Source organism: Orcinus orca, chromosome 11, assembly GCF_937001465.1.
Source record: "Orcinus orca chromosome 11, mOrcOrc1.1, whole genome shotgun sequence".
NCBI lineage: Eukaryota > Metazoa > Chordata > Mammalia > Artiodactyla > Delphinidae > Orcinus > Orcinus orca.
In genome coordinates, this window is record NC_064569.1 from 96,999,519 (window position 1) to 97,025,779 (window position 26,261).

Sequence of the window (26,261 nt, forward strand, 5' to 3'; positions counted from 1 at the left end):
TTGTGGTGAGCTGGGGTTACTCTTCGTTGTGGTGCACAGGCTCTAGGCACGTGGGCGTCAGTAGTTGTGGCACACAGGCTCCATAGTTGTGGCTCGCGGGCTCTAGAGCACAGGCTCAGTAGTTGTGGCGCATGGGCTTAGTTGCTCCATGGCATGTGGGAGCTTCCCGGACCAGGGCTCAAACCCGTGTCACCCTGAATTGGCAGGCGGATTCTTAACCACTGTGCCACCAGGGAAGTCCTTGATTAAACCTTTTAAGCTGAATTTGAACAAAATGCACCAATGTAGAGGACTCGTTCAGTGTGACTAGGACACTTAAGTTGTTATGCAAAAGCTCAAACTTCCAAACTCCAGTTGATGATGATGAAATAAAATTCATATTTTATGGCGAGATAAGAAAAACATAAAACTTATCTGCTTGTTTGGTCCTCCTCCCTGCTCCCCTCCCCCGCTTTTTAATTTATTTTTAAATTGTTTTACTTTTTTTTTGCCCACGCCGCATGGCATGTGGGGTCTTAGTTCCCTGACCAGGGACTGATCCCCCACCTGCTGGATTGGAAGCACGGGGTCTTAACCACTGGACCGGTCAGGGAAGTCCCTCTCCCTGCCCTTTAGTGTATATTGTGCATCCACATTTACCCGACCTCCTTGGGAGATAACCTTCTTTCTTAATCTCATCAAGGATCATTACTCCTTAGGAGATGACCTTCCTTTTTAATCTTAGAAGAGGCAGCCGTGACCCATGACCTACTACTTGTTTTGTACACGTAGATCTGGATTGTGTAAACTGTCATTTAACATATAGCCCTCTGTCTCAAAAACTTATATCCCTGTGCTTTGACCTCTAACAGGCAGGACAGTCCTTAGAGCTCTCTGAAAGACTTCCCAGGTAATAATCCTCAATTTGGCTCAAATAAAATTTTCCATTTCTTTCTTAGATCGACTGATTAATTTTTTTCATTGACATGGTGAAGAAACATGTTACAGGGAAAAACATGTTACTACCATGCTGAAGTGCTTTTTTTCCATTTAATGTCAGCTTTGTCACGAAAATTTTGCCGTTCAGTTACTCTGTGAAAAAATATTTGTAAATTTTTGACAACTATGATTTCTAATTCAGTTTTACAGCTTGTTTGGATGTAATTCTTCACCACATCCAATTCCAGGTGTATTTCTGCTTCATGGGGTTCTTTTTTTTTTTTAATGGCCGTGCAGCTCGGCACTCGGGATCTTAGTTCCCCGACCAGGGATTGAACCCAGGCCCTCAGCAGTGAAAGCACAGAGTCCTAACCACTGGACCGCCAGGGAATTCCTGAGGGGTTCTTAATTTAGTAAGAATGTTAGTCCCCCTATGCTGTGCCTGTTGAACGTTATGTGAGTATTATCACCGCAAGAAAAAAAATGTCTTTGGTGTTCAACTTATATTAGCTGAGTAGCATTCACAATGATGTTAGTTTTGCACTTTGGAGAGAATGAACTTCCAAAAGCTTAATTTTGATTCCATGAATCGGAGGCAAGAAATGGCAGCATCTAATGACTCTGATAACAATATGGCATCCACAGTGGAATAATTCCTCAGCCAGTGGAGCCAACACATTAACAGTGGAATGAGCACAAGAAAACTTGGAATTAGAAAAACGAGTGAAGCTAATGTATAAAAAGTCATTTGATCTAAATGAAGAGTCATGATTTACAGAATGAAATGTCAACCCACTTCTGCAGCTTCACATGTTAATTCATTTTGGGGCACAGCCTTCTTAAAATAATTACTAACTTTCGAAGTCAATGTGATACTTCTGAATGAGAATTGTGTCATCTGGTTTGGTTTTCAGTTAATATCTCTTTGGCGCCCGGGGTGAGATGTAAATGTCCACAGACATTCTGTCGAAGTTTCAATTTCATAATCGACTCTGAAAAATGGAAATATAAAATTTAATTTTAAATTAAATGTGGACTTTAAAAAACGTTTATTGCTCCTGAAAAGGTTTATTGCACAATAAGACAAAAAATACTAGTAAACAAAATATAAATAAAAAGCTGTGGATTTATACCGTACAAGAGGGCACAAAACCCTCTGAACAGCAAAAGTGTCCAGACTTCTCTATTCAATCTGCAGCAGGACCACTCAGCCTCTGACTCCTACATGGGACTCATGCACACAAACTCCGTAATTTCCCGGAGGCTTCATGCATCTTGTAGGCCACAGAACAGGCACAACTCAGGTGGTAGGTAGGCAGGGGCAGCAGGACCTCACGGTGAATAGTTAGTACATAACATTGTATTATAACTAGGTAAGAATGACTGTGTACTTCACAGGCCTGATCACTAATAGCAACTATGTTATATTGTTTATCTTGCCTTATAGTCTGTGCCTATACAGATATATATCACACTTATAATAATTATTTTGTTATGAGCAAATATATGTTGCACTGGCTGAAAACCTATCTGTTGTCTTAGCGTCTGCATCTTCCTCGCCCTCCGTATCAGTCTGTAGTTTACCCACTCCATGGGACAGTAAATCCAACTCAAACTGGCTTAAGGAAAAAGGGTATTTATTGGCTTCCACAGAGTTATGGACTGGATGATTGTGTTCTTCCGAAATTCATATGTTGATGCCCTAACCCCCAATGTGACTGAATTTGTAAATGGGCCTGTGAGGAGGTGATAAAAGTTAAAGGAGGCCATTAGGGTGGGGTCCTAAACCAATAAGTCTGGTGTCCTTAAAAGGAGAGGAATAGATACCAGAGCATTCTCTCTCTTCACCCAGTGAGGACAGAGTGAGAAGGTGGCTATCTGCAAGCCAGGAAGAGAACCCTAACCTGCACCTTGATCTTGGACTTCCTAGTCTCCAGAAGATACATTTCTGTTGTTTAAGCTGCCCCGTCTGTGGTATTTTGTTATGGCAGCCAGAACTATCACATAACACATAGCAAAGGAGTTCAGTGGACTTCAGGTTCAGCTTGATCAAGGAGCACAAACATCACCAGGATCTACGTTTTCTGTCCTTGTCTCAGCTCTGCTCTTCTATGCATTGGCTTCCCTCTTGGATAGGCTACCCTCTTGTGGATGAAGTAGCTGCGATAGCTCCAGCCTACATCCTGCCAGGGATCCAGTCCCACTGGGGAAGGGAGCCTGAGTCTCACAGATTTTCTCTCACACTGGTCAGGTCATGTGAATGTCTCTGACCCATCCCTTTGACAGGGCAGGCCTGTTTCTCATTCTCCTCCCCAAATGCAAACCCAATCGAATCAGATCCCTACTTGAAATCTTTTGTGATTACCCAGTGCCCAGGAATAAAAACTCAGCCCTTCATGTGACCTCAAAAGTCCTGCATGGTCCAGCTCTGCTGACCTCTTTCGCCTCCTTTCAGCACACACTCTTCTCCTCAGTTTTGAGCCCCACCTTGCTGGCCTTATTCAGCTTTAGGACTGCAATGCCTCACCATTGCCTCCAGGGTTTTCACGTGCTGTTCCTTCGGCCTGGGAGCCCTTGCCCTCTTCCAACCTTGTTAATTCCAACTCATTCAGCAGGTCTCAGCTGAAATGTTACCTCCACAGGGGGCCTCTGAATATGCAGTTTTAAAATTTATTTATTTATTTATTTATTTATTTGGCTGTGCTGGGTCTTGTGGCATGAGGGATCTTTGTTGCCACTTGTGGGATTTTAGTTGCAGCATGAGGGATCTTTAGTTGTGGTGTACAGGATCTAGTTTCCTGACCGGGGATTGAACCCAGGCCCCCTGCATTGGGAGTCTTAACCGCTGGACCACCAGGGAAGTTCCTGAAACAACAACAAAATTTTTTTTTATTGGAATATAGTTGGTTTACAATGTTGTGTTAGTTTCAGGTGTACAGCAAAGTGATCCAGTTATACATGTACATATATCCACTCTTTTTTAGATTCTTTCCCCATATAGGTCATTACAGAGTATTGAGTAGAGTTCCCTGTGCTCTACAGTAGGTCCTTATTAGTTACCTATTTTATATAGAGTAGTGTGTATATGTCAATCCCAATCTCCCAATTTATCCCTCCCCCTGACTTTCCCCCCTGGTAACCATAAGTATTTTTTCTACATCTGCGACTCTATTCCTGTTTTGTAAATAAGTTCATTTGTTTCATTTTTTTAGATACCACATATAAGTGATCCTGGGCATATATCTAGAGAAAACTATAATATAAAAAGGTACATGTACCCCAATGTTCACTGCAGCACTGTTTACAATAGCCAAGACATGGAAGCAACCTAAATGTCCATCAACAGATGAATGCATAAAGAAGATGTGGTACATATATACAATGGAATATTGCTCGGCCATAAAAAAGAACAAAATAATGCCATTTGCAGCAACATGGATGGACCTAGAGGTTCTCATACTGAAGTAAGTCAGACAGAGAAAGACAAATATCATATGAATATGCAATCTAAGCAACATAAAGTCACATCTCTGCTTCACTCACCACTCCCCCCACCCCCCCACCCAGGGACAAGAAGAGAGGAAAAGAGAGCGTTTGGGGGAGAAAGAATGACCAAGGCACAAGGTGACCTTTGGTCCTGAAAACTTCTCCTGCTAGGAGCTGTGCTGAGGGTGCTTGTAGAAAATGTGTTTTTCCTGCACCATGGAGCCTGTTCTCAACCAAAGAGGCAGTGATCTGCTTCCGCGCTAGGGGAACGAGTTGGCTGGTTGCTCTGACCGCTGACCAAGAGACCGTGGGCTTGTCTCCCAATGGCATCTTCCTAAGAAAATGTGTTAAAACCATGCCTCTCCCTTTGTTATCCTTTTAAATAGTTAATGCGTACAAAATTATAGCTGAAACCCTACGTAGGTTATTAACCAACAACACCGCTCTGCTTTCCTCCACTAATTTACCTTCTATCCCCTGGCAAGGGGAGTCATTGTACTGGATTAGAGGGTTATTATTTCCATGCTTTAAAAATTCTTTCATTACATATGATTGTATGTTTAATTAAACAGTACACTGCTTAGTTTTGTTGGTTTTTGAGATTAAAGATATGGAGTTATGATTTATGCGATATTCTTTTTTTTTTTTAAATGGTCCATACTTTTGACCAGATTTAATAGCTTTATTTATTTTTGGCTGTGTTGGGTTTTCGTTGCTGTGCGCGGGCTGTCTCTAGTTGTGGCGAGTGGGGGCTACTCTTTGTTGCGGTGCGCGGGCTTCTCAATGCGGTGGCTTCTCTTGCTGCGGAGCACGGGCTCTAGGTGCACAGGCTTCAGTAGTTGTGGCACGCAGGCTCAGTAGTTGTGGTGCACGGGCTTAGTTGCTCCGCGGCACGTGGGATCTTCCCAGACAAGGGATAGAACCCATGTCCCCTGCATTGGCAGGCGGATTCTTAACCACCGCGCCACCAGGGAAGTCCCTATCTTTTGTTTAATTGTTGGTACTTTTAATGTCTTGTTTAAGAAATCTTTCCCTCTTAAGTTCAGAAATATATATTTTCCAGATCTACAAGTTGTCAAGTTTTCCTTTCGTATTTAAGTCTTAATGCATCTGAAATTGATTTTTTGGGGTGAGGTATGGGATAGGGACCCAATTTCTTTTTTTTTTAACATATGGATAAGCAATTTTCCCATCATTGTTTACTGAAAAGTCAACTCTTCCCCAGTGACACGTCTTGTACCGCTGTCATCCCAAATGTGTGCAGGTTTCTTTCCAGGCTCAGTGATCGTCAGTTGGTCCGTGTGCTCATCTCTATATGAAATTTATCCAATTTTCATTTCTCTAGATTTTAGTAGCACTTGATTTTGGCTTGGGTTAGTTCTTTCAAATTATCCTTCTTCTGCAGAAGGGTCTTGGCCATTTTTAGCCATTTGCTTTTCCATACACACTTTTGGGAAAGTTTTAAATTACAGATTCAGTCATTAGTGGTAAGATGATTCTAATTTTCTATTTCTTCTGTGTCATTTGGTTAAGTTAGGGTTTTTCTAGGAATTTATCCATGGTATCTAAATTTTCTTTTTTTAAACATTTTTTAATTAAATTTTTTTGGCCTCACTGTGTGGCATGCGGCATCTTAGTTCCCCAACCAGGGATCGAACCTGCGTCCTCAGCAGTGAAAGCGCAGTGTCCTAACCCCTGGACCACCAGGGAATTTCCTTTGGTATCTAAATTTTCAATCTATTGGCAAAATATTATTTATACTGACCCTCCCAGAAGCTTGCTTGTTAAGAACAACTGCTTTAAAATGTGAATTTCATTTGTGCAAATATATTATGTATTTAATCTCTTAATCCTAAAATGGAAAGGAAAAGCAACAGATGGCATCTACACTTTATATGCCAAGATGCTCTCTTAGAATTTGGAGAGAGTCTGGGAGCAGCGTAATGTGAACCAGGCCAGTTCCAGACTGAGGCAGAGCTGGAATCTCCTCCCCAGTCACCACAGCTCACAGAGCAAGGCCGGAACAAGCTGGACTGTGGGCCTTCTGCTCTCTTAGAATCTGGAATTCACCTTGGATTTTGGAATCTGGAGAATAAGTAAGTCCACGCTCACCACCCCATTTCTCTTGCATTTGTGGGCTGCCCTGCTTCTCAGCTCATTTTCCAGTCCAAAGAGCCCGTATCTTTTGATCATGTCTTCATGGGAGTTTTGGTAGAAATATCGTGTGTTGTGTGCTCAGAGGATGTTATCATTGTTTTTTCCTTAAAATTAAAAAAAAAAAACTGGTAAAAGATACATAATATAACATTTACTATTTAAGCCCTTTAAAAAAATACAGTTAATCAAAAGATACATGCACCCCAATATTCATTGCAGCACTATTTACAATAGCCAGGACATGGAAGCAACCTAAATGTCCATCAACAGAAGAATGGATAAAGAAGATGTGGTACATATATGCAATGGAATATTACTCAGCCATAAAAAGGAACGAAATTGTGCTATTTGCGGAGATGTGGATGGACCTGAAGACTGTCATACAGAGTGAAGTAAGTCAGAAAGAGAAAAACAAATATCATATAATATCGCTTATGTGTGGAATCTAGAAAAATGATACAGATGAACTTATTTGCAAAGCAGAAATATAGACATAGACGTAGAGAACAAACATATGGACACCAAGAGGGGAAGAGGTGGGTGGGATGAACTGGGAGATGGGGATTGACATATATACACTACTATGTATAAAATAGACAACTAATGAGAACCTACTGTATAGCGCTGGGAACTCTACTCAGTGCTCTGTGGTGACCTAAATGGGAAGGAAATCCAAAAAAGAGGGGATGTGTGTGTGCGTGTGGCTGATTCGCTTTGCTGTACAGCAGAAACTGACACAACACTGTAAAGAAATTATACTCCAATAAAAGTTAATTAAAAAAAATATAGTTGGGCTTCCCTGGTGGCGCAGTGGTTGAGAGTCCGCCTGCCGATGCAGGGGACACGGGTTCGTGCCCCGGTCCGGGAAGATCCCACATGCCGTGGAGCGGCTGGGCCCGTGAGCCATGGCCGCTGAGCCTGCGCGTCCGGAGCCTGTGCTCCGCAACGGGAGAGGCCACAACAGTGAGAGGCCTGTGTACCGCAAAAAAAAAAAAAAAAAAAAAAAAGTGTATATATATATATATATATAGTTAAGTGGCATTAACTACATTCACATTCTCGTGTAACCATCACCTCCAGCCATTTCATCTTCCCAGACTGAAACGCTGTACCCATTAGATGCCAACTCCCTGTTTCTCCTTCCTCCCCAGCCCCTGGCGACCCCCATTCTACTTTCTGCCTCTGTGGATTTGACTCCTCCAGGGACTCATATAAGTGGAATCATACGGTGTTTGTCCTTTTGTGATTGGCGTATTTCCCTCAGCGTAATGTCTTTAAAGTTCATCCATGTTGTAGCACGTGTCAGAACTTCACTCCTTTTTAAGGCTGAATCATATTCCATCGTATGGATAGACGCTGTTTTATTTATCTCTTCATCCATCGATGGACACTTGGGTCGTTTCTACTTTTTTTCTTTTTTTGCGGTACGCGGGCCTCTCGCTGTTGTGGCCTCTCCCGTTGCGGAGCACAGGTTCCGAACGCGCAGGCTCAGTGGCCATGGCTCACGGGCCCAGCCGCTCCGCGGCATGTGGGATCTTCCCGGACCGGGGCACGAACCCATGTCCCCTGAATCGGCAGGCGGACTCTCAACCACTGCACCACCAGGGAAGCCCCGTTTCTACTTTTTGACTATCGGGAATAATGCCCCTATGAACACGGGTGTACAAATATCTCTTCGAGACTGCTTTCAGTTCTTTTGGGTACATTCCCAGAAGTTTCCTTAGGCTTTTAAATCACTTCATTAAACCAAGAAAGAAATCTGGTGTTTATTGTGTAATTTGGTATATTAATGTCATTTATAAAATTGTTCTTTCTCCTGTCGAGTGCATGGTACCAGAGGGTCTCCACATTACTGAGAACAGTGGCTATTAGCCTTTTTGTGGTTCTAGATTTCTTTGAGAATCTGATGAAAGCCATGGGCCACATTCCCAGAGAAACGCATGCATGTGTGCTCACAGGCACGTGCACGCACACACACACAGAACACTGATTATGCATCTAATTTCAGGGGTCCCAGATGCCCTGGTGCTCACTGACCGTGACCCCTGTGTAAAGGAACATCTCTCCTTTCATGATGACGGTCATGAGGAGAAATGGGATTTGAAACGCGCAAGTTTCACTTTCTGGGGGCTCATTTAGGAGCACGTTTCCTAACTTTGGGTGTCCTCCACACGCACGTCTCCAACTGCTGCTTTGTGTGCCGGAAGCTTTCTGTAGCTCCTTTACTTTCAGTCTTCAATACAGCCAGGGAATTTCTGAAAAAACGGTCTGATTCCAGTTACCTTTTCCACCGGCCTCCGCGCCCCCTACCGCCTCTGTCCTAACCACTGATGAACGAGAGGAAGGGGCAGTATTTAAGTTCATTTCCTGTTTATTATTAAAGTGATTTTTCACAAATGTTTAATTACATGCATATGTATGAACATGATGGAGAAAACAAAACTTGGAATATTTGAGGCAACTAAAATAGAAATGTGGTTACATTGATATTTGTCACCCTTGCAGGCAGAGAGATCGCCAAAGCGCCTGTACAGTACCGCCAGCGCCTTCGCAGAAGCCCAAACTCAAGGCTGCGAGGACGAGGGTCAGCTCTGCGGTCCCCCACCCAGCCCCGCACCGCCCCCAGTGGTGTTCAGACAGCCTGTTTCAGGAGGCGCATGGGCTGGGTCTGCTCACTCAGACTGTTTAAGGTTTTGAGCTCAGTGGAATAAGAAGTTTCCCTGCAGATCTACGTGGCCTCTGGACTGAAATACAAAATACCTGGCATCAGCCAGCTTTCCCTTTTTTCCCCTACTTTTCCCCACGCCTGTCCGCTGACGAGCTGGCAGAAGGGCAGGTAGGGGAGGGGCACTTGGCATCTTGCAGGGCTGTGCGCCGGCCTCGGCTCAAGGCACCCAGAGCCCCCCAGGGTGAGCGCCGAGCCATGGCCCGGCGTACCGGGCAGGCTCAGTTTGAATGGAAGTGACCTGTCCACCCGGGGAGAAGGCAGAAGGCCGTCTTTCTCTGAATGAGCTTTTAGCACTTGTTCCAGAGCGGGGAGGTCACTAGGTCCACACCCCCTCCTCCCTCTTGCCCTCTCCTTCATGTCCCCCCAGCCCGGGCCCTCCACTGCCAGGCTGCCCTGCTGAGTTTCCCCATCTGTAACATTCAGTGATCAGCATTTCACAGGGGGACATTTCCTACTTTGGGATTAGACGGGCTTGGGTTTGATTCCCGATTCCATGAGTTCCTAACAATTCGCCTTGGGCCTGTCGCCGGGCCTCCCAGCCTGAAGAGCACTGAGCACGTGCACATGTTATGGGGCTGAGCCCCGGGGGTTTGGCGGGGGGCGGGGGGGGGAGGGAGGCGACTCTGGCCCTTCATTGCTTCCTGTTGAGACTTAGGGGGACAGACAATTTCAGAGACTCCATCCAGGGGCTGGGAGGCCTCAGGGAAACAAAGGGTCCTGCTCTGGGGGGCCATCCGTGCAGGCTGCTAGGAGGGGGTGTGTGGCCACGCCCATGTCGCCTGGGCCCCTGCTGGTCTCCATGGAGCCAGGCGGGCCGGCCCTGTGGCTGGCACATAGTGAGTGCTCAGGACTCACTGCTGCAGGTGACGTGCGGGCGCTGAGGGGCAGGGGCAGCCCGGGAGAGCAGCAGATACGTGCTCGGTCTCCACCTGTGCGACGGGCTGTGTCCCAGACATCGAGTCCCTCTGCCTTTGGCCTGAATGACGTCGGCTCGGCGCTGTTGCTCTTGTCAGAAGGGCTGAGCTGCCACCACGTGGATCTCTGGCGAGGAAAGGGGTCCCTGGTATAAGATGCAGTTTGCCAGGCTGACAACCCCCCAGGCATGCAGTAGAGGAGGCAAACACAGCCACGGTCCCTGGGTGACGAGAAAGGAGCCCCCTTCCGGAGCACTGACCGTGCCGGGTGCTGGCAGCGGGCGAGGCGTCGGGGCGGAGACCGGTGTCCTGGGCGTGTTGGCTGGGCTCCCGGGGTCCGCAGTCCTGGCTTGTGTGCTTCTCTCTCCGCCCGGCCGGCTGCAGCTTCTCCTTCGAGGTGTCTTTCTTGAAGTGTAGCTTGGTGACCAGGCTCTGCTCTGCCCCTCCTGCAGGTGCCCTGCACCCCACCCGGGGTCCTGGGAGGCGCGGGAGGGAGGGATGGCCTTCTGACGGGAGCGCTGGGCTCTGCCACCCAGGCCTCCATCACCTTTATCTCTGTGACCAGAGGGCTTTTCAGGGCATCCTGTCAGCCCCTGGGCTATGGTCTCTCTGCTTTTCTAGGAGCCTAGCACACAGTAGGTGCTCAGCAAACTTTTGCTAAATGACCCAACTTAGTTCAGTCTCTTAGTTTTCAGCTGGGGCGGCGGAGGTGCTGGAAGTCTTATTCAGCCCCTGAAATGTCACTTAGGCCCCTGCTCCAGCTCCAGCAGGCGCGGGGGGCTCTTGTCGTGGAAGAGGGGTGACCTTGGCTGTTCTTCTGGGAGAATGAGGGTTCAGGTAGGAGAGGTGGGTTTGTAAGCGGTGTGGGGAAGAGGGTCTCCATGGGCCATCGCTCTCTGGAAACTTCTTGGCCTGGGGTCTCAGTTCTACTCTATCTGCGTGTCCCAAACCCATGGGTGGCAGGAGGGGAAGCTGCCCGAGGCCACCACCTCGGGCCCCACGGCCTCCTCCAGCCTGTCACCACAGAGGCGAAGAGCTGGGAGGGACTGAGGAAAGAGGCCACCAGCCCTGGCAGGTGCGACCTGCTGTCTGACCCTAAACGGAGAGCCCCGGGGGGAGGAGGGGGTCCAGCCCCACGCAGCAGCTGCAAGGCACAATCAGGGAAAAGGAGCCTAGTTCGGGGAAGCAGATGAGGCGACTTCAACACTCCCTCGCTGAGGGCTTGGCCACTAGACCTGAGCGGATTCCTTCCCTTTCCTGGGCGCATTTCCATGGAAGCAGAGTGTGCCAGGAAGTGCCCAGCCCACGGGGCAGAGGTTCCTCAGTCTCCACCGCCATCCCTGCAGAGCTGCTCCGGTCGCCCCAGCCTGATGCTCTGCTGGGCCAGAACCAAGCTCATCAGAATCGCCAGGCCTTGGCCCCTGCTTTCAGCCCTGGCCAGCGGGCAGGCTTTTGCTTCTAGCAATGTGTTGCTTAGCTCCTTTCCTTGGCGTTTATCAACTGGCTAGCCCCTGAGGGTCCGTGCCAGGCAGGCCCTGGCTGGGATGGGTCTGCGGCTGCTCAAGGCCAACGTCCCATCCCGGAGTGGGCTGTGCTCCTTCTGGCTCAGCCCCTGGCAGCTCAGGCCTTCTGCACTCCTGTCTCGGCTTCTGTCCTTCCTCAGGACTCACCGCATAACGGCCCTACCTGGGCCAGTCCTTGTCCGCCTTCCCTTTTCTCTCCACCTCCACCTGGAGCCAGGTGGAATAGCCACCTTGTGTCAGCCAATCTACCACCTGCGTCCATGACACGGAAACACGAAGAAACAAGCTTTGTTGCCCGGGTAGATCTCCTGGGACCACCAGGCCCCAAAGTGTAGCGACATCTCTGCGTTTAATAAGTGGGACCCCCAGGGTTCCCAGCATGGGGCTGAGGGCTGACGAGGTTCCAGAAAGACCCCACCCCTGGACTCTGAGTCCCCTGATGGCGCGGCAGGTGGCTTTACCGGGGAGGGAGGGCTGGATGGTGACAGCGGGCGGCTGGCGAATTTGGATTGCGGGCTCCCTGGCACTCGAGACGGTGCGGGGCCCACGTCTGCACTGCCCCGTCCTGCTCTGCCCGGGAGACATGGGGCACGGTCTGACCACAGTGGTGGTGAGAGCCGTGGATCGGGGTGGAGCCACCGAAAGGGTGGGTAGGTTAGTGGGTATGTGGGTGGCAACTGCCGGAAACCACCCAAAGGAGCAGCAGGAAGTGTTCAAGAGAGATGAGAGCTCTTTCTGGTCCCCTCTGGATCAAAAACATCCTTTTTGAGAGCATTAAAAACCACCCCCAAAACCAAAAACCCTTCCCAGTGCCCTCCCCTGGGTAGCTATTGCTGGGGGCTGATTCCGGAGGACACACCTAATTTCTGGGGAGGACCAGGGGCTTGACGCGGAGGACAGGCCTCTTTCTGGAAACTGTGACTGGCCTTCAAGGACTGTGACCAGGGGAGGGGCAGTGTGGCCTGGACGGGGCTCCCCAGCTCACATGGCGCTACCGGCCAAGTGCAGCGCCCTCCCCACTTGAGTTGGATTTTGGAAGAGAAGGTGCTGATGGCAGCATTAGTCAAGCTGGGGACCCGCCGCTGAGGACGCACGTAACGGCAGTGAGGAACTCGCGAGCGCCGAGCCCCGCTGTGGACTGTAAAATCCGCCCTGACCTGTTCACCACCCAGCCCGGGCCCTCCAGGCCTCATGCCCTCAGCGCCACAGCCATTCTCAAGGGCGTGCTCATCCCTAGCAGCACGCGTGGGTCTGGGGCGAGGAGGAGACCACCTAGAGGCGACCAGAATGGGTGATGGGAGTTCGTCTGAGGATTCGCCCGTGTGCCTTGGGATTCTAAATGTCTGTTAACCCTAAAGCCACAGAGCATCTGCGCGTCCCGCGGCTGGTGGCAGCAGCAGCGTGGCAGTGGGCGAGGCCGCGGCCTGTCGGAGGTCCTCACTAGCTCCACCCCAGGCCCTGGCTCCTGGCTGAGTGGGACACGGCGCAGCCCGGTCACACTCCAGACTTTGCTTCTTTACAGAGAGACTCTGTGAGGGAGGCCACAGGGTGCAGCAGAAAGAAGACGGCACTGGAAGCCGGGCCTCCGACAGCCGGCCTGCCTCTGCTGGGGGCGGCCCCCGTCCCGGGGCCCGTTTTCCTCCCTGGGCCCCAGTGCCCAGCACGGCCTGTGCTCACGGGGCAAAGCCTTGCCTTCCGGTGGCAAGGGTCCTCAGCTTGAACTCCACGGTCACGGCCTCGGGTCAGACACAGGCCCCTTCTAAAGTTTACCACTGGGCCCCGTGACCCCAGGAAGGGGTCCCAAGGGACACTGCTTTCCACTGGAGGGCAACGTGCTGGCAGAGCGTGGAGCCCAGTCCCCCAAGCGTTTGTACTCCACCGCGTGTCCAGGGCCGACCTGCCTCACCCCCGGTCTTGGAGGCTCCTGGCCTTTGTAAACAGACGTGGCAAGTGCTTGGAGGAGCAGTTTAATCAGTCAGGGAAGCCAGCGACAGCTGGGAGAAGACGGGGCAATTAATATTTACAGTTGCTAAAGAGAATTCTCCTAAAGTACCCACAAATAGAAGCATATATATCTTTATCTTTAGATTCATGTACACATAGTACTTAATTAGATGCTCTATCACGGGAAAGCAGAAATCTACAGTTTCCTCTCCCAGCACCTCTTTTCTGTCCCATCACAGAATCCTGAGAGCCCAGCCGCACTCGCCCGTGTCCTGGGCCCACGGCCAGAGGAGCTGGCGGGTGTGGACGCCCCGCCGGCATCGACACTGGCTTATCACAGCCCCCAGACGAGCCTTCACCACCCCTGCTTCCATGGCCTGGCCTCCTGTCTTGGATTCTGCCTCTGAGAGCCCCCCTGAGACATGGCAGCCATGCCCCTCTCTCCCCTGAAGCACCAGGCAAAGGGCACGTGCAACCTCCAAAGGTCGGCTCTGCCCGGGACCCGCCTGGGTGGTGGCCGAGCGTCCTGGGTCCGGGTGGCGTCCGCTGGTGCCAGCTCAGGAGAGGGCGCTATTGGTGTCCTGGAAGGAGCAAGAAAGGCTGCCTTAAGCAACGTTTTCCCACGGGGGCGGCATCAGAGGAGTGCAGCCGGGCTGGGGTCTCTGCCTGCATATGTGGTCTCGCCCGCCACGGGCTGGCCAGCGATTCCTGAAGGGCAGACGCCACGGCGATTCCCAAGGCAGCGTGGAGGCCCACGGAGCCGCCTTTAGCTTCGACTGTGGAGGGGAGGAGCTCTCTCCTCCCCGGGTAGCCGGCACCCCAAGCAGGGCAGCTGCACCAGTGTTATTTGTAGGGTCGCAGGAACCGGGACACCTTGGAGCGCAGCAGTTTGATGAAGGACCGTGGGAACATCTCCTTGGACTCCTGGGCTGTGTACTTGAAGTAGTTCTGGGGATGCGCCAACACGTCGAAGAGGGCCTTGATCAGCTTCTTGTCCTGCAAGACACGTGAGGCCAGGGTGAGGGGCCTGGGGCCAGGCTGGAGGGCCCTGGCCGCTCGCCTCTGCGATGCCCGGCGCCCTGGAGGGGCCTGAGGGTGTCTGCAGGGATGGCGGAAGGGGGAAGAGGCTGGGCTGGCTGGTGTGTTTCAGGACCCTACAGACTCTTTGCCACGAATAGCTTTTCGGTTTTAATAGCCTAATTGGTTTTTTAATAGTCTATTCGTTTTAACTCTTGGAGTTCCAGTCACATTTTATCTTAAAAGGATGCGTTGCAAAAACACAACAGCCAAACCCCCCCAGGTTGAAAACCAGAGCACACAGAGTAGACAGCAAGGCTTTGGAGGCCGATAGGCTGGACTGGAAACCGCAGCTGCACCATCTCCTCCCTAGTGCCTTAGCCCTGGGAAAATGGCCCTGCTGCTCTGAACTTGAATTATTCATCTGAATGACGGGGTGATGACCCCTCCTCTTAGGGCTGGGCGGAAGAGGAAATGGAGTCTTGAGAGCCAAGAGCCTGGCCCAGGGGTGCTCGGCACAGGGGTGCTGCGAGGGTCCAGGCGGCCCACACTCAGGCGCCGTCACTCACCAGCTGGGCACCCTCTCAGAGCCCAGCGTCATCATCTGTAAAGTGGGGCGATGCCACCCTGGAGGAGAACCTCCAGTGACCGGCAGCCACCGCACCGCGTGCTGCCCGCCCCACGAGCTCATGGTCTCAAGCGGCCGTCTTGGGGTGTGACTCGTCCCGGCATGTGTGAGCGGGCACACGCACGCACACGTGCACGCGTGCGCGCACACACACACACACACACACACTCCCTCTCCCATGTGTACACATGCGCCCATGCCCTTGGAGACACTGGTGGAGCTCCTCCCATGTGCTGGGTGCAGTGCCAGGTGCCGGGGAGAGTGCTGAGGGGGCAGCCCTGTGGTTCCTTCCCCATGTGGGGGGGACGGGGCCCAAATAATCACTGGACAAACCTAAACTGCAGGCCTGACGGCCAAGAAGGGGGGCCACCTGGGGCCCTCAGAGCGCAACCTGGCTCGGGAGGCCCAGAGGATAGGATGCAGCAGGGACGGGAGGACGTCCACTGAGGAGAGGATGGGGCGAGCGTTCCTGGGAGGCCGTGGCCAGTGAGGTGGGGAGCGGAGGCCTGAGAGCCGCCGTGGAGGCAGGTGGTAGCTGTGCCAGGCTGGGCCTCGCTGGCCAAGGCTTGGTCCTAAGAGATGGGAACACTTCTAGCTCTGAAAAGATGCTCCCAGCTGCAGGGTGGAGCTGAGGACAGAGGGCCGGGGCGAGGACGAGAGAGTCAGGCACTGTCAACAGGACAGAGTCGGAGAGGCCAGGACGACCCTCTGGTTCCCACTAAGCAGACAGGTGCCTGAGGAGGGCGACGAGGGGCTTCGTGCCCCGAGACCCTCAGGTCTCATCCGGGTAGGGCAGCAGGGGGCAAACCTCTTGGCTTATAAACTGCCTACTGTGTGCAGGAGTGCTCCAGGCCTGGGCTCGGAGACTCTGTGAGCTTGCCTCAGACACCCAGCTGGGAGGTGGCAGCTGGAGCAGAAGTTAGCGAGGGACTGGCCGGCCCCGCTCTTACCCTCCACGCCACCCTTGGCTCCCAGGCTGGGGGTGCTGTCTGCCCAGGGCTGGGCCGGGGCCAGAGCCCAAGCCGATCCCTGAGTCTGGCTCCTCACGGTGACAACCTGGGCCCTGACCCGGCCTGTGCCCGCGGTGTGACGGCCACAGCCCCCAGATGACTAGGTGGCTCTGCTTCTCAGGATGTGGGCGGGATGAGGAGGGAGTGAGTCCCAGAGGCAGCGGAGGATTCTCCTGATTTTAAGAGACCACGCTGTCGAGCTCCCCCCATTTCACAGATGAGGAAAGTGAGGCCAACAGCTCATAAGGAACCTGCCCACGGGCACGTCAGCGGGTCCTGGGCTAGAAGGACACATGCACTGGACCAGCCCTGCCCCTGGCCGCCTGCTCCCATCACCTTCTCTTCTCCTGTTATCACTCTCCTCTCCTCACTTCTGTGCAGGGCTGGGGTTGGGGCTGGGGGCAGGGATGGCCCTGGATCATCACAGGCCACCATCGCAGGATTATATGATCCCTTCCCACAGGGAAGCTCACTCACTTTCAAAATTTCCTGGTGATTCTCCGAGGCGTAGAGCCGTCCATCGCGGACGATATCTTCTATTAACTTCTGGTAGTCCTCTGCGAAGGCCGCCGGTGGGGAAGGGAGGAAGGTGAGGGTAGAGGCTGAAGGCGAAAGTCCCTCCTGCCTCCTGCTCCCGTTAGCCTCGGCCCTCCCCCAGGGCTTCAGACTGCGTGCCTTTGTCTCCTCCACCCACACTGGTCTCCTCCAGGTTTGATTAGCTAGAAAACCCCTATACAACCCTCAAAACCCTGCTTGGGTAGCACCTCCCTCTGAGGCCCACAGACACCACTAATAGCTCCCTCATCTGCACCACCCTGTCCCCGTTATGGGCCTGTCTGGACCCCACAGTCCCCCAAGGCTGGAGCTCCCTGAGGCCGGGGAGGTGTGATTTGTTTCTGTGTCCCCAGGGCCAGCCTGGGTGCGCAGTGGGGCCACACTCACCGTCGTAGGTGACATAAGGTACTTGGAACCCTTTGCCGCTGTTGCCTTCATTGGATTTGAACTGGATCCAGAGCTTCCTGGAGCGGGAGGTGAAGGCGATGGGCCTCTCGTAGGTCTGGCAGGTCTCATAGGTGGTGATAGAGGTGGGTGAGGCTGGGGGCGGGGCAGGGGGTGGAGGCACGTCATGGTTGAGCTGCCCCAGATCCACAGCTCCTTACCCGGTCCCTGACCTCCTGCCACAGGCCTCTGGCCTCCCCACTCAGTCAGTCATCCAGCACCCACAGCACCCAGTCCCCCAAACACTCCAGCTCTCCAGTCCCCGCACTTGTTCCCTCGGCCCCAAACGCCCTTCCCGACCCTCAGCCCCAGTTCCTACTGGTCCCTCTGAGACAAGTTTCTGTGCCTCTTCCTCCAGGAAGCCTCCCCGACTGCTCCACCCCCACCCTACTCTGTCTCCTCTCTGCTCTGTGAACACTGTACTACAGCCCTTCTCTATAGGGTTGTCACTGTCTCCCTGCCAACTGCTCCTCAAGGACAGGGCTCACGCCTGCACCCAGCACAGAGCCGGGGCTTGGGTGGGGGGGTCAGTCTCCTCTCTCGGTGAGCAGATGAACAAGGGTGAGCCTGCTGACCCCTGGGGTGCCTGGGGCTGTCCAAAGGGTGCCCCACTTCCTCACTGCTCCCTGGGGGAGCTTTCCTGAGGTGTCCTCGAGGTGGGAGAGGCTGGCCTCCCTAGAGCTCAGCTCTGTGGACAGACAGTGGAGGGGAAGATGTGGACTAGGGAGGCTGGTGATGGGAATGGGTGGGGGATGGTCCTGGGCTGGGCTCTGACTGGCTGTAGGACCCTGGCCGTGTACCTTGCCCTTCTTGGCCTCCCAGGCCGCCCATTCACACACTGGGGGCCATTTCCTGCTCATCAGCTGCACTGAGTGGGTGGTGCAGGCACCTGGTAACAAGGCAGCGCACAGTGGCCAAGGCCCTCCCCCCTCCCCCGTCCCCCCCACTCTCCTGCTCCTCTGGCTGGTCTCTGTGTATCAGACACATCCCAGGCCCCGGTGGGCGGACACATTTTTGTGTCTGTCTCGTTCCCCTCCTTCTTCCCTAACATTCTGACCTGGGGCTTGCTCCCTGGGGGCACTGTGGCCTTACTACAGCAGCAGCGAGGTCCCCAGCCGAGGCACAGGCCATAAGGGGTTCTACCCAGTCCCTGGGGGGGTCTCAGGGCTCCCCACCTTTCTCGCTGCCGTGGCCATTTGGGCAGGCGCTCGTGCCCACCCACTGCTGAGGGGCTGGCCCGTCGCTCAAAGTCTCACCCGGAGGCCCCATGGGGGTGGGGAGCTGGGAGGCTGCAGCTCACAGAACGGGGGAGCGGCGCCCTGTGTGAGTGCACAGGCTGGCCCTTCACCACCCCTCCAAGCACAGAGGGGGAAGAGGCCCTGTGGGGCAGGGGGTGCTCCTGGGGGCTCACCCTGGGCGGTGTGGCAGGATGCGGGAGAAACGGGATGAGAGACTGACTTGTGGTCAGCATCGAGACCACACCTGACCAGGTCCTGATTCCCATACTTAGGACACACCCTAAGCTCTCTGGACCTTTCCACACAGCTCTGGAAAGCCCAGCCCCTGCGGTCGGAGGTGAGTGCCCCGCGGAGCTGTGCCGCGGGGGAGGGGTGGGCGTGTGGTTGAGGCCTCCCCCCTGGACGGCACGTACCGCTCTTCCTCATGACCAGGACGTCGCCACACCCGTCCTCGATGGGCAGGAAGATCTCGGGGACCACGATGAGGATCCTGCGCTTGGGGGGCGGCGAAATGTGCCACACGCACTCGGCATTGGCCGGGTAGTCGCCAGGGTAGTTGGGGGACTCGATGTAGCCTGTGTAGTCGCCAAGCTCGCCGCCGCAGTGCTGGTCTGTGGGCACCACGGCCCGTGCCCTGGTCAGGCCCGGCTGGCCCCCAGGGCAGGGCTGGTAGGTGCTCCACCCCCTCTTTGGCCCCCCTCTACCCAGTCCTCCCCGCCAGCAGGCCAGGCTCCAGGCCGGTCTTCCCTCGGGGACCCCTCAGCGGGGGGCGGGTCCCCGTTCCGTGTTGGTTCTCGGAGGCCCAGCCCCGGGTGCCTCCTTCCTGGGCTGCCTCACCTGGACCTCTGCAGCCGGGCCTTGTCCTGGCCTCCTGCCTGGAGCTGCTCGCCCCCCCGGCAGGCACGTCCATGCCCCCGCCGCTGCCAGCTCCCCGCCAGCCCGTGCTCCCCTCCGTGTCTCCGCCGAGGCCAAGTGTGCCCCAACGTCCCCTTTCTCTCCACTCACTCGTCTGTGCAACCCTTTGTTCAGCAGCCCCTGAGTGCCCCCCAGGTGCCAGGTGTGGCCCTCCCCAGGGAGCAGGCAGGCTCAGGGACCAGCAAGAGACATGCTTCCCCACCTTTGCAAGTCTAGCTAAGCCGTGCATCCTCAAAGAGGCCAAACGTGACTTTTTTATGAGCTAAACGGTTCCTAGCTTAACTGCATAAAGGAAGTTATGCAAAGAAAACTGAGTGTAAATACTAAATACACGTAATTTTCTCACACATTTTCATTTAAAGATCTCCTCACATCAAAATTTCTGGGAAACATTTCATTTTCACCTTATCATTCCAGAAGCTTCCCTCCCACTTTTCCCCCACTTTTGCTCATTAGGACGTTTAAACACTTAAAACCCTGCCTACGCTGAGCTGCCGCAGGAGGCCGCGAGCCCAGCGGGGGCAGCCCGGGCAGAGGGGACGGCGTCCACGTCGAGAATTAAATCTCCTTCACGGGCCATTAGGCTGTTCCAAACATGACCAGCAGCCCAGGAAAGGAGTCACTGGCTGGAAAGTGATTAGGGAAAGGGTAAAATACCAGAACGTATGCCCTAAAGGGCTCTGAAAAGTGAATGAGAAATCCCTAAAGACAGCACCCTCTGGGTTAGGCCCAGATGACTTGCTGGTGAGGGGCTCGGAGATCTATTTCCCAGATTGTCTTACGCTGCCACGTTTCTTTTGGCTAAAACGGGGCTTCCTACAGACATAGGGCGGCCGTCTGGTCTCCCTCTTCCTCCTGCACCCTTGGTACCCCCTGACCATCCTGCGCCTTCAGAGCTGCAGGGTCTGGCGCGGGCAGCTGCCCCACAAGCCTCCTTGGCAGGGGCCCTGACTCTTCCCTCCACAGACCCAGAGCCTGGAGTGGGGCCTGGCCCGGCACTGAGGCGCAGGTGAGCCATGGGGACCGATGAACGACGGCGCGATCAGGTCGCTCCGTGGAGCGCAGGGGGCTGGCCAAGCCAGCCGCACCTTCCACACCACAGGGTGTCCCACCGAGTGCACGTGCGGATGTGACGGGCCAGGGAGGAGTCACCGGCCTCCCGGTCTGTGTCACCGTGGACACGACCTGAGGTCAGGACTCACCCTGCCCTCACAGCCTGCCCCCAGTCCCCTCCCGGCACCCGCAGCTCCTCGGCCGTGGGAAAAGCAGCACCTACTTTTGCAGTGTGTGACGTTGGTGGAGCCGTCGAAGTCTGTGCTGGTGTTGCCAGGACAGGTGATGCAGTGGTTCTGGCCAAACTCGGGCTGGTAGGTGCCGACAGGGCAGCGGATGCACCGGTGGGTGGTGGTATTGTAGTGGTGGCCGGGGGAGCAGTGCACTGTGGTGGGGGGGGGACCGGTGGGAAAGGGCAGGCGGCATTCTCCCCGGGACTCCCTGCCCTTGAGGGCTGACTCAGCACAGAGTTCAAGGCCCCTCCCCATTGCCCGGTAACTTTCCACCACCCACGCCCAGTCCCGGAGTGGCCGACCCATCTGCTCCCTGCCCCTGCCCGCAACAGTGCAGGGTGCGCCGTGGACCACGGGTTCTGAGCAGCGAGCCAGGCAGACAGAGCCCTGCCCTGGGGCCAACATCGTACTCCGGCTGCGTGGGATGCCCGTCTGTCCCTCCACTGGGGATAATAAACGGAAAGTGAGATGCTGTAGGGCCGGCTGTGGAGGGAGGCGAGGGAAGGCGGCATCGAGGGGACCGACGTGGAGACCCTAAGAGTGCGGAGCTGGCCCGGAGGTGGGCCGTGTCTGTGCCAGCTGTGGCCGGAGCAGAGGTCAGGGGCCACGGTGAGGGCTGGGCTTTCCTCTGAGAGAGGAAGGCCACCTGGAGCTGCCCCGTGTCCCCGGCTGCCGCACTGGGAGTGGGCTCTGGGGGAGGGGGGAGCGGAGGCCCAGGCAGGCCAGGCCAGGGCCATCAGGGAGGGGTGGCGGTGGCCTGGGTCAGGGTCACTCTGCGTCTGTTTATTTTTTATTTTATTTTATTTTTGGCTGCGCTGCGTGGCATGCAGGATCTTAGTTCCCCGACCAGGGATCGAACCCGTGTCCCTGGCAGTGGGAGTGCGGAGTCTTAACCATTGGACCGCCAGGGAAGGCGCAGTCGGGCTGTTTAGAAGCTAGAGCTGCAGGGGCTGCGGACAGACTGGGTGTGAGGTGAGGGGGAAAGAGCACTTAGAGCGACGCCAAGGCTCCCGTGAGCACCTGGCAGGAAGAGCCGCCGTGCACCAGAGGGGAGCCTGGACCTGTGGAATCTGAGATGCTTGTTAGATACGACGTGGAGCTGTGGCCTGGCGGGAGGGCAGAGTCCAGTTCAGGGGAGAGGCTGGACGGGAAACAAGCCGGCGGCACCTGTGCAGAGATGCTACCTAAAGCGAGCAGATGAGTTTATCCAGACTCAAGAGCAGCGTGTGCAAGGGGCCTGGGATGGCCCAGCACTTGGGGGCGGGGCTGCGGGAGGCTGAGCAGGGCCTGGGGCCCAGGCGGAGAAGCGGCAGGAAGAGCGCCCCAAGGGGGCCACGTCCCAGTCTCGGGAGATGCGGACAGAACTGACTTGGGCTCCAGCAACTCAGGGACCCTGTGGGCCGCCTTGATGGGAGCAAACGCTGGGCGGGCGTAGTGCGGTGACAGTCGGACTGGCTGGCGGGGATTCGGAGAGAATGAGAGGAGAGGAAGTGGAGTCCAGACACTCTTTCTGCGAGGCTAACGGTAAAGGGGGGAAAACCCGGCAGGAGCCAGGGGGAGGTGGGCTGGGGAGCTGGGGAAGGTTCAGAGTCTGTATGTCGGGCCATCAGCAGGTGGGGAGGACTGTCCCTCCGTGGAGAGTCGAGCCTGGGGCGGAGGTGCAGCTTCGGTGGTGTGGAGGGGACGAGGGGCCGCACTGCAGGGCCCCGGCAGCCCTGACGACCTCTGACCTCTGACCTCACCCCACTGCCCCTCCTCACCTTCCTCCCCTCCCAACCTTCCTCCCAGTGCAGCTCAAAGCCTCCCCAGTGTCTTGAGGAGCTGGCGGCTGGGGGCTCAGAGCTCCAGGCTGGAGCCTCAGCGCCTGCCTGGCTCTCTCATCCGAGCCCACAGGCAGGCCTGTGCTGGACCCCCGCCGCCCCTGTCCTCGTGTGCAGCACAGAGCTCGTCACCAGCGTCCACTGCTTGAGGCTCCAGGCTCCTCCTCTGACCGTGGAGGTTTGCCAGGGCAGGAAATGAGGGGCATCCAGGGAAACTGACCCCGAGCGGAGGGGTGGGTGGGGAGTCCTCACCTTTGGCCTCACAGTCTTGGAAGGCGGCTGTGCCCTCGTGCTTGGTGAGCAGTCCCCCTCCGCAGGGGAAGCAGCCCGTGCGCCCAGGCTCAGGCTGGTATGTGCCCACGGGGCAGGCCTGGCAGGGCCTGAAGCCGTCGGTGGAGAAGAAGCCTGGAGAGCACTGGCCTGCAAGTCAGAGATCACGGCTCAGGCTCTGGGGCGGGGCGCCTCGGTCCAGGCGCGGCGCTCAGCTCAGCCCTCGCCTGTCCTGGGAAAGGCACTGGGGCGGGGGGTCGTGGGGGAGGAGTGCCCTGTGTGGTCCTGGTCAGGCCTGGCTTTGCTCCTCCCACCAGCTAGAAGGGCAGTGGGCTGAGAAGTGGCCTTGCTCCAGAGCTGAGAAGTGGGGACACCACATGTGGAGGGGGGAGGTCATGGAGGCCATTTATCTAGGGGGCTCTGCCCAGGTGGCGGCCTACACTGTCTTCACATGAGGACTGGGGCTCTTAAGCTCCAGGCTGATGCTGCCTTGTCTATCTGCCTGGCTGGGCCTGAGCGGAGGGAGGGGGTTCTGTGAGGTCCCTAGGGCACAGCTGGGACAAAGGGAGGAGACAACACGTTCTAGCAAGATGTCAGGATGTAGAGGGTATTCTGGCGCTGAGCAAGGCATGGGTTTAGTGCCCTGGAATTCTCTGCTCCCCCAGTGGCCTCTCTGTGCTCTCTGACAGGTACTACCTCCCCTGGGGCACAGACCACACTCTCCTGGAGGGGACGGGGGCCAGCCTGCAGGGACTCAGGGCTGGGCTCTGATCTCTTGTGTCCCCCAGAGAAGGCTGGAGGTCTCCGCCACCCTAAGGGTCCCACTCCCCAGCACACCTTTCCCCATCCATTCTCTTGGGTGAGCCCCACAATGGCCCGGGAAGGGAGGCTGATGGGGGGAAGGCTACAAGCCCATTTCACAGATGAGGTTAAGTGGGGTAAGTAAATGGAAAAGCTCTTTGCAAACCAAATTGTGCTCGGTACGTTGAAAAAGGGCCCTGCAAACTGTCCACAGGCCAACTGTAAAGGTCTCTGTGTAGAGCCCATTCTCCCCAAGTATCTGGCCGCACTCCACAAAGCTTCCGACAATGATGGGTGCCCCGTGTTTGGTCAACTATAAAGCACTACGTACCTCCGCTATAAGCTGACCTGTAAATGAGCAAGTGGTAAACTGTAAAGTCCTTTCCAACCTGCATGGTGCAGTTTTAAAGGGCACCAAGTGCAGCCCAGCGCCGGCTCACCGCCGTGCACTCTGACACATGACGCACTTTGTAAGTGCAGCTGCGTGGAAGTCCTGACAGGCTCTGGAAACGGCAAAGAGCTTTACAAGAGACCACAAGGCACCTGGGCCTTTGCCTTGGGAACCTAGGTGGAGACAGGAGGTGCCCTGTTCCCCCACCCCCGGCTGCTCTTTGCAGGGAGGGCCCCTACTCGCCTCCACACTCGGATACGTTGCGGGCACCGGCCAGGCCGAGCCCGTCGCTGCTGGGGCACGGTGTGCAGCTGAGCTGGCCGTTCCCATCCTGGTAGGTCCCCGGCGTGCATGGCACACACTGGCCTGGCTCTCCGCTGAAGTAGGTGCCAGGCCCGCAGGTCACTGCGGAGGCAACGTGGAGAGACTGCTGGGGGCAGAGGTGGGGAGATGCAGCCAGGCGGTCTGGCCGTCTGTCTGCTGGTGCCTCAAGCCCAGGCTCTGCCCTTCCACGTAGGGCCCAGCTCTCGCCCTTGTGGCTCCAGGGGCACAGAGGGGTCCAGACCCATCCCAGAGGAGCCAGGCGGTGGTCATCTGTGAGGACCCTGTCCTGGTCTCATGCGCCCTCCTGGCTGCTGCCACTCAGGGTCCCCTGCAGACCCCTCGCCTCAGCCCTCTCGTAAGTGTCTCTGCAGGGACTTTCGTCCCCTCTCTGCTCTACATGCTGCCCTCCAGCCCTGGGCCCTCGGCCTGTGTACCAACGGCCTCCTAGATGCCCCACAGTCAACTTCATCCAAACCACGCTCCCCTGCCGGCTCCCCCTTCCTTCCCCGTGAGGCGGAGCTGGCACCTGAGGACGTGGGGCTCAGGTGCAGAGGGGCTGGGGGAGTGACAGGGGCCTGGGGGCTGAGGATACAGAGATGCTGGGCTGAGGAGAGCCAGTGTGGTTGGCTGCATTGGCCACGTAAGCAAAACTGATGAGTAAGTAAGGGAACTGACGGAGAAAATAAGTTAAGGAGAAAGGGAGCTGAATGCCTCATGGGACAAGATATTTAGAAACATGGAAAAATAACATGGAAAAAAAAGTTAGAACGAATACTGAGGTACTGAATTGGAGGTACTGGTATGAACTCATGGTTTTATAAGACACACACACACACACACACACACACACACACACACACACAGAGCTACAGGAATAGCATAGGTACATAGGTCTCCAGGTAACATATGCATACCTATACTTTCTAGTTCTGTCCAATGAGAGGGCAGTGACACTCCAGTAGCAATGAGTACCTCAGCTCTCGCTTTCTACACACTCTCCTCCTCTAAAAGGAACAGGGGTCCTTGGAGTTTTTGCTAATTCCAAGGCAGGGGAAGCGCAAGCTGAGTCTGAAACATCTTTAGTGCCGGACACTCAGTGAGTGATGGAGCCGCGTCAAAGGACACAGGGGCCGAGCTGATGGGGCGCCCACTGGCTGAAGCGGGGGCGATCTGAGCACCGAACTAAGCCACGTTAGGAGTGGATTACAAGCCAGTGAGGAATCTGTGAGTCCACACTGACATAAATGCATCGATATATAGATACATGCCAACATGTGGGAGAAGGGAAAGCTCTCTCTTGCACTAGAATGCTAATAAATGTAGGAGGGATGATAGAAGTAGAGAACACGGCTTGGCAACAAGGGTAGAGGTGGCTAATTTGGCGGCTGTCAGCGAGTGGATGGTAGTTTGATGGGGAGCGGGGTGTCGTGCACACTCCAATACATCCCCACGAAATCCTAATCGATTGCAGAGGGAAAATGGTGAATTAAGGTGGAGGAACCAGAGGTGGACCAGGGCAATACCCTGTGCCTCCTGACGGGGGCGCTGAAGAGCAGAAATGGAGCGTGGTTTTCCTGCCAAGAACGCAGGCCCTGAGTCTGGTCACCAGGAAACACCGGACGCAGCTGAGGGTCACCTTACAGAACTTAGGGCCAGCCGGGGGCAGGACAGGAGAGGCAGGGGAAGAGCCAGGAACTGCTCCAGATGAAGGATTCTGGAGACATGACCACTAAACACAACGCGGAGAGGAAAGGGATGCTGTCGGAAGAGTTGGAATTTAGCAGGTGATGTAAAGGCACACAAGCGCGCCACACGCACGGGAAAGCATGACGGCGCGAATGCTGTCAGACAGCGCAGTGGGGGGATCTGCGTGAAGAAAATACGCAAGTTCT

The 26,261-nt window shown here is 55.1% G+C and overlaps 1 protein-coding gene and 2 long non-coding RNA genes across 4 annotated transcripts in view; 2 read left to right on the forward strand and 1 right to left on the reverse strand.

The window, feature by feature from the left end:
* The window catches only part of LOC125960485 (uncharacterized), a 327,476-nt gene that overhangs the window by 157,878 nt on the left and 143,337 nt on the right, over window positions 1–26,261 (forward strand). The gene's annotated exons all lie outside the window — the stretch shown is intronic.
* Window positions 5,868–9,335, forward strand: LOC125960484 (uncharacterized). Its single transcript, XR_007470187.1, has 3 exons — window positions 5,868–6,500; window positions 6,781–6,953; window positions 9,067–9,335. It is a non-coding gene; the product is annotated as an uncharacterized LOC125960484 (long non-coding RNA).
* Window positions 13,261–26,261, reverse strand: part of SCUBE1 (signal peptide, CUB domain and EGF like domain containing 1) — a 127,712-nt gene continuing 114,711 nt past the window's right edge. Inside the window, exons 17-23 of one of the 2 annotated variants that reach the window (XM_049694546.1) lie at window positions 24,289–24,450; window positions 22,836–23,003; window positions 20,754–20,915; window positions 18,976–19,173; window positions 17,268–17,420; window positions 16,803–16,882; window positions 13,261–14,666 (exon numbers count right to left, since the gene is read on the reverse strand). In XM_049694546.1, coding sequence (XP_049550503.1) covers window positions 14,514–14,666; window positions 16,803–16,882; window positions 17,268–17,420; window positions 18,976–19,173; window positions 20,754–20,915; window positions 22,836–23,003; window positions 24,289–24,450 — 1,076 coding nt within the window. In that variant the 3' untranslated portion in view covers window positions 13,261–14,513. The remainder of the gene's footprint in view (window positions 14,667–16,802; window positions 16,883–17,267; window positions 17,421–18,975; window positions 19,174–20,753; window positions 20,916–22,835; window positions 23,004–24,288; window positions 24,451–26,261) is intronic. The other variant, XM_049694547.1, reaches the window with a different exon arrangement.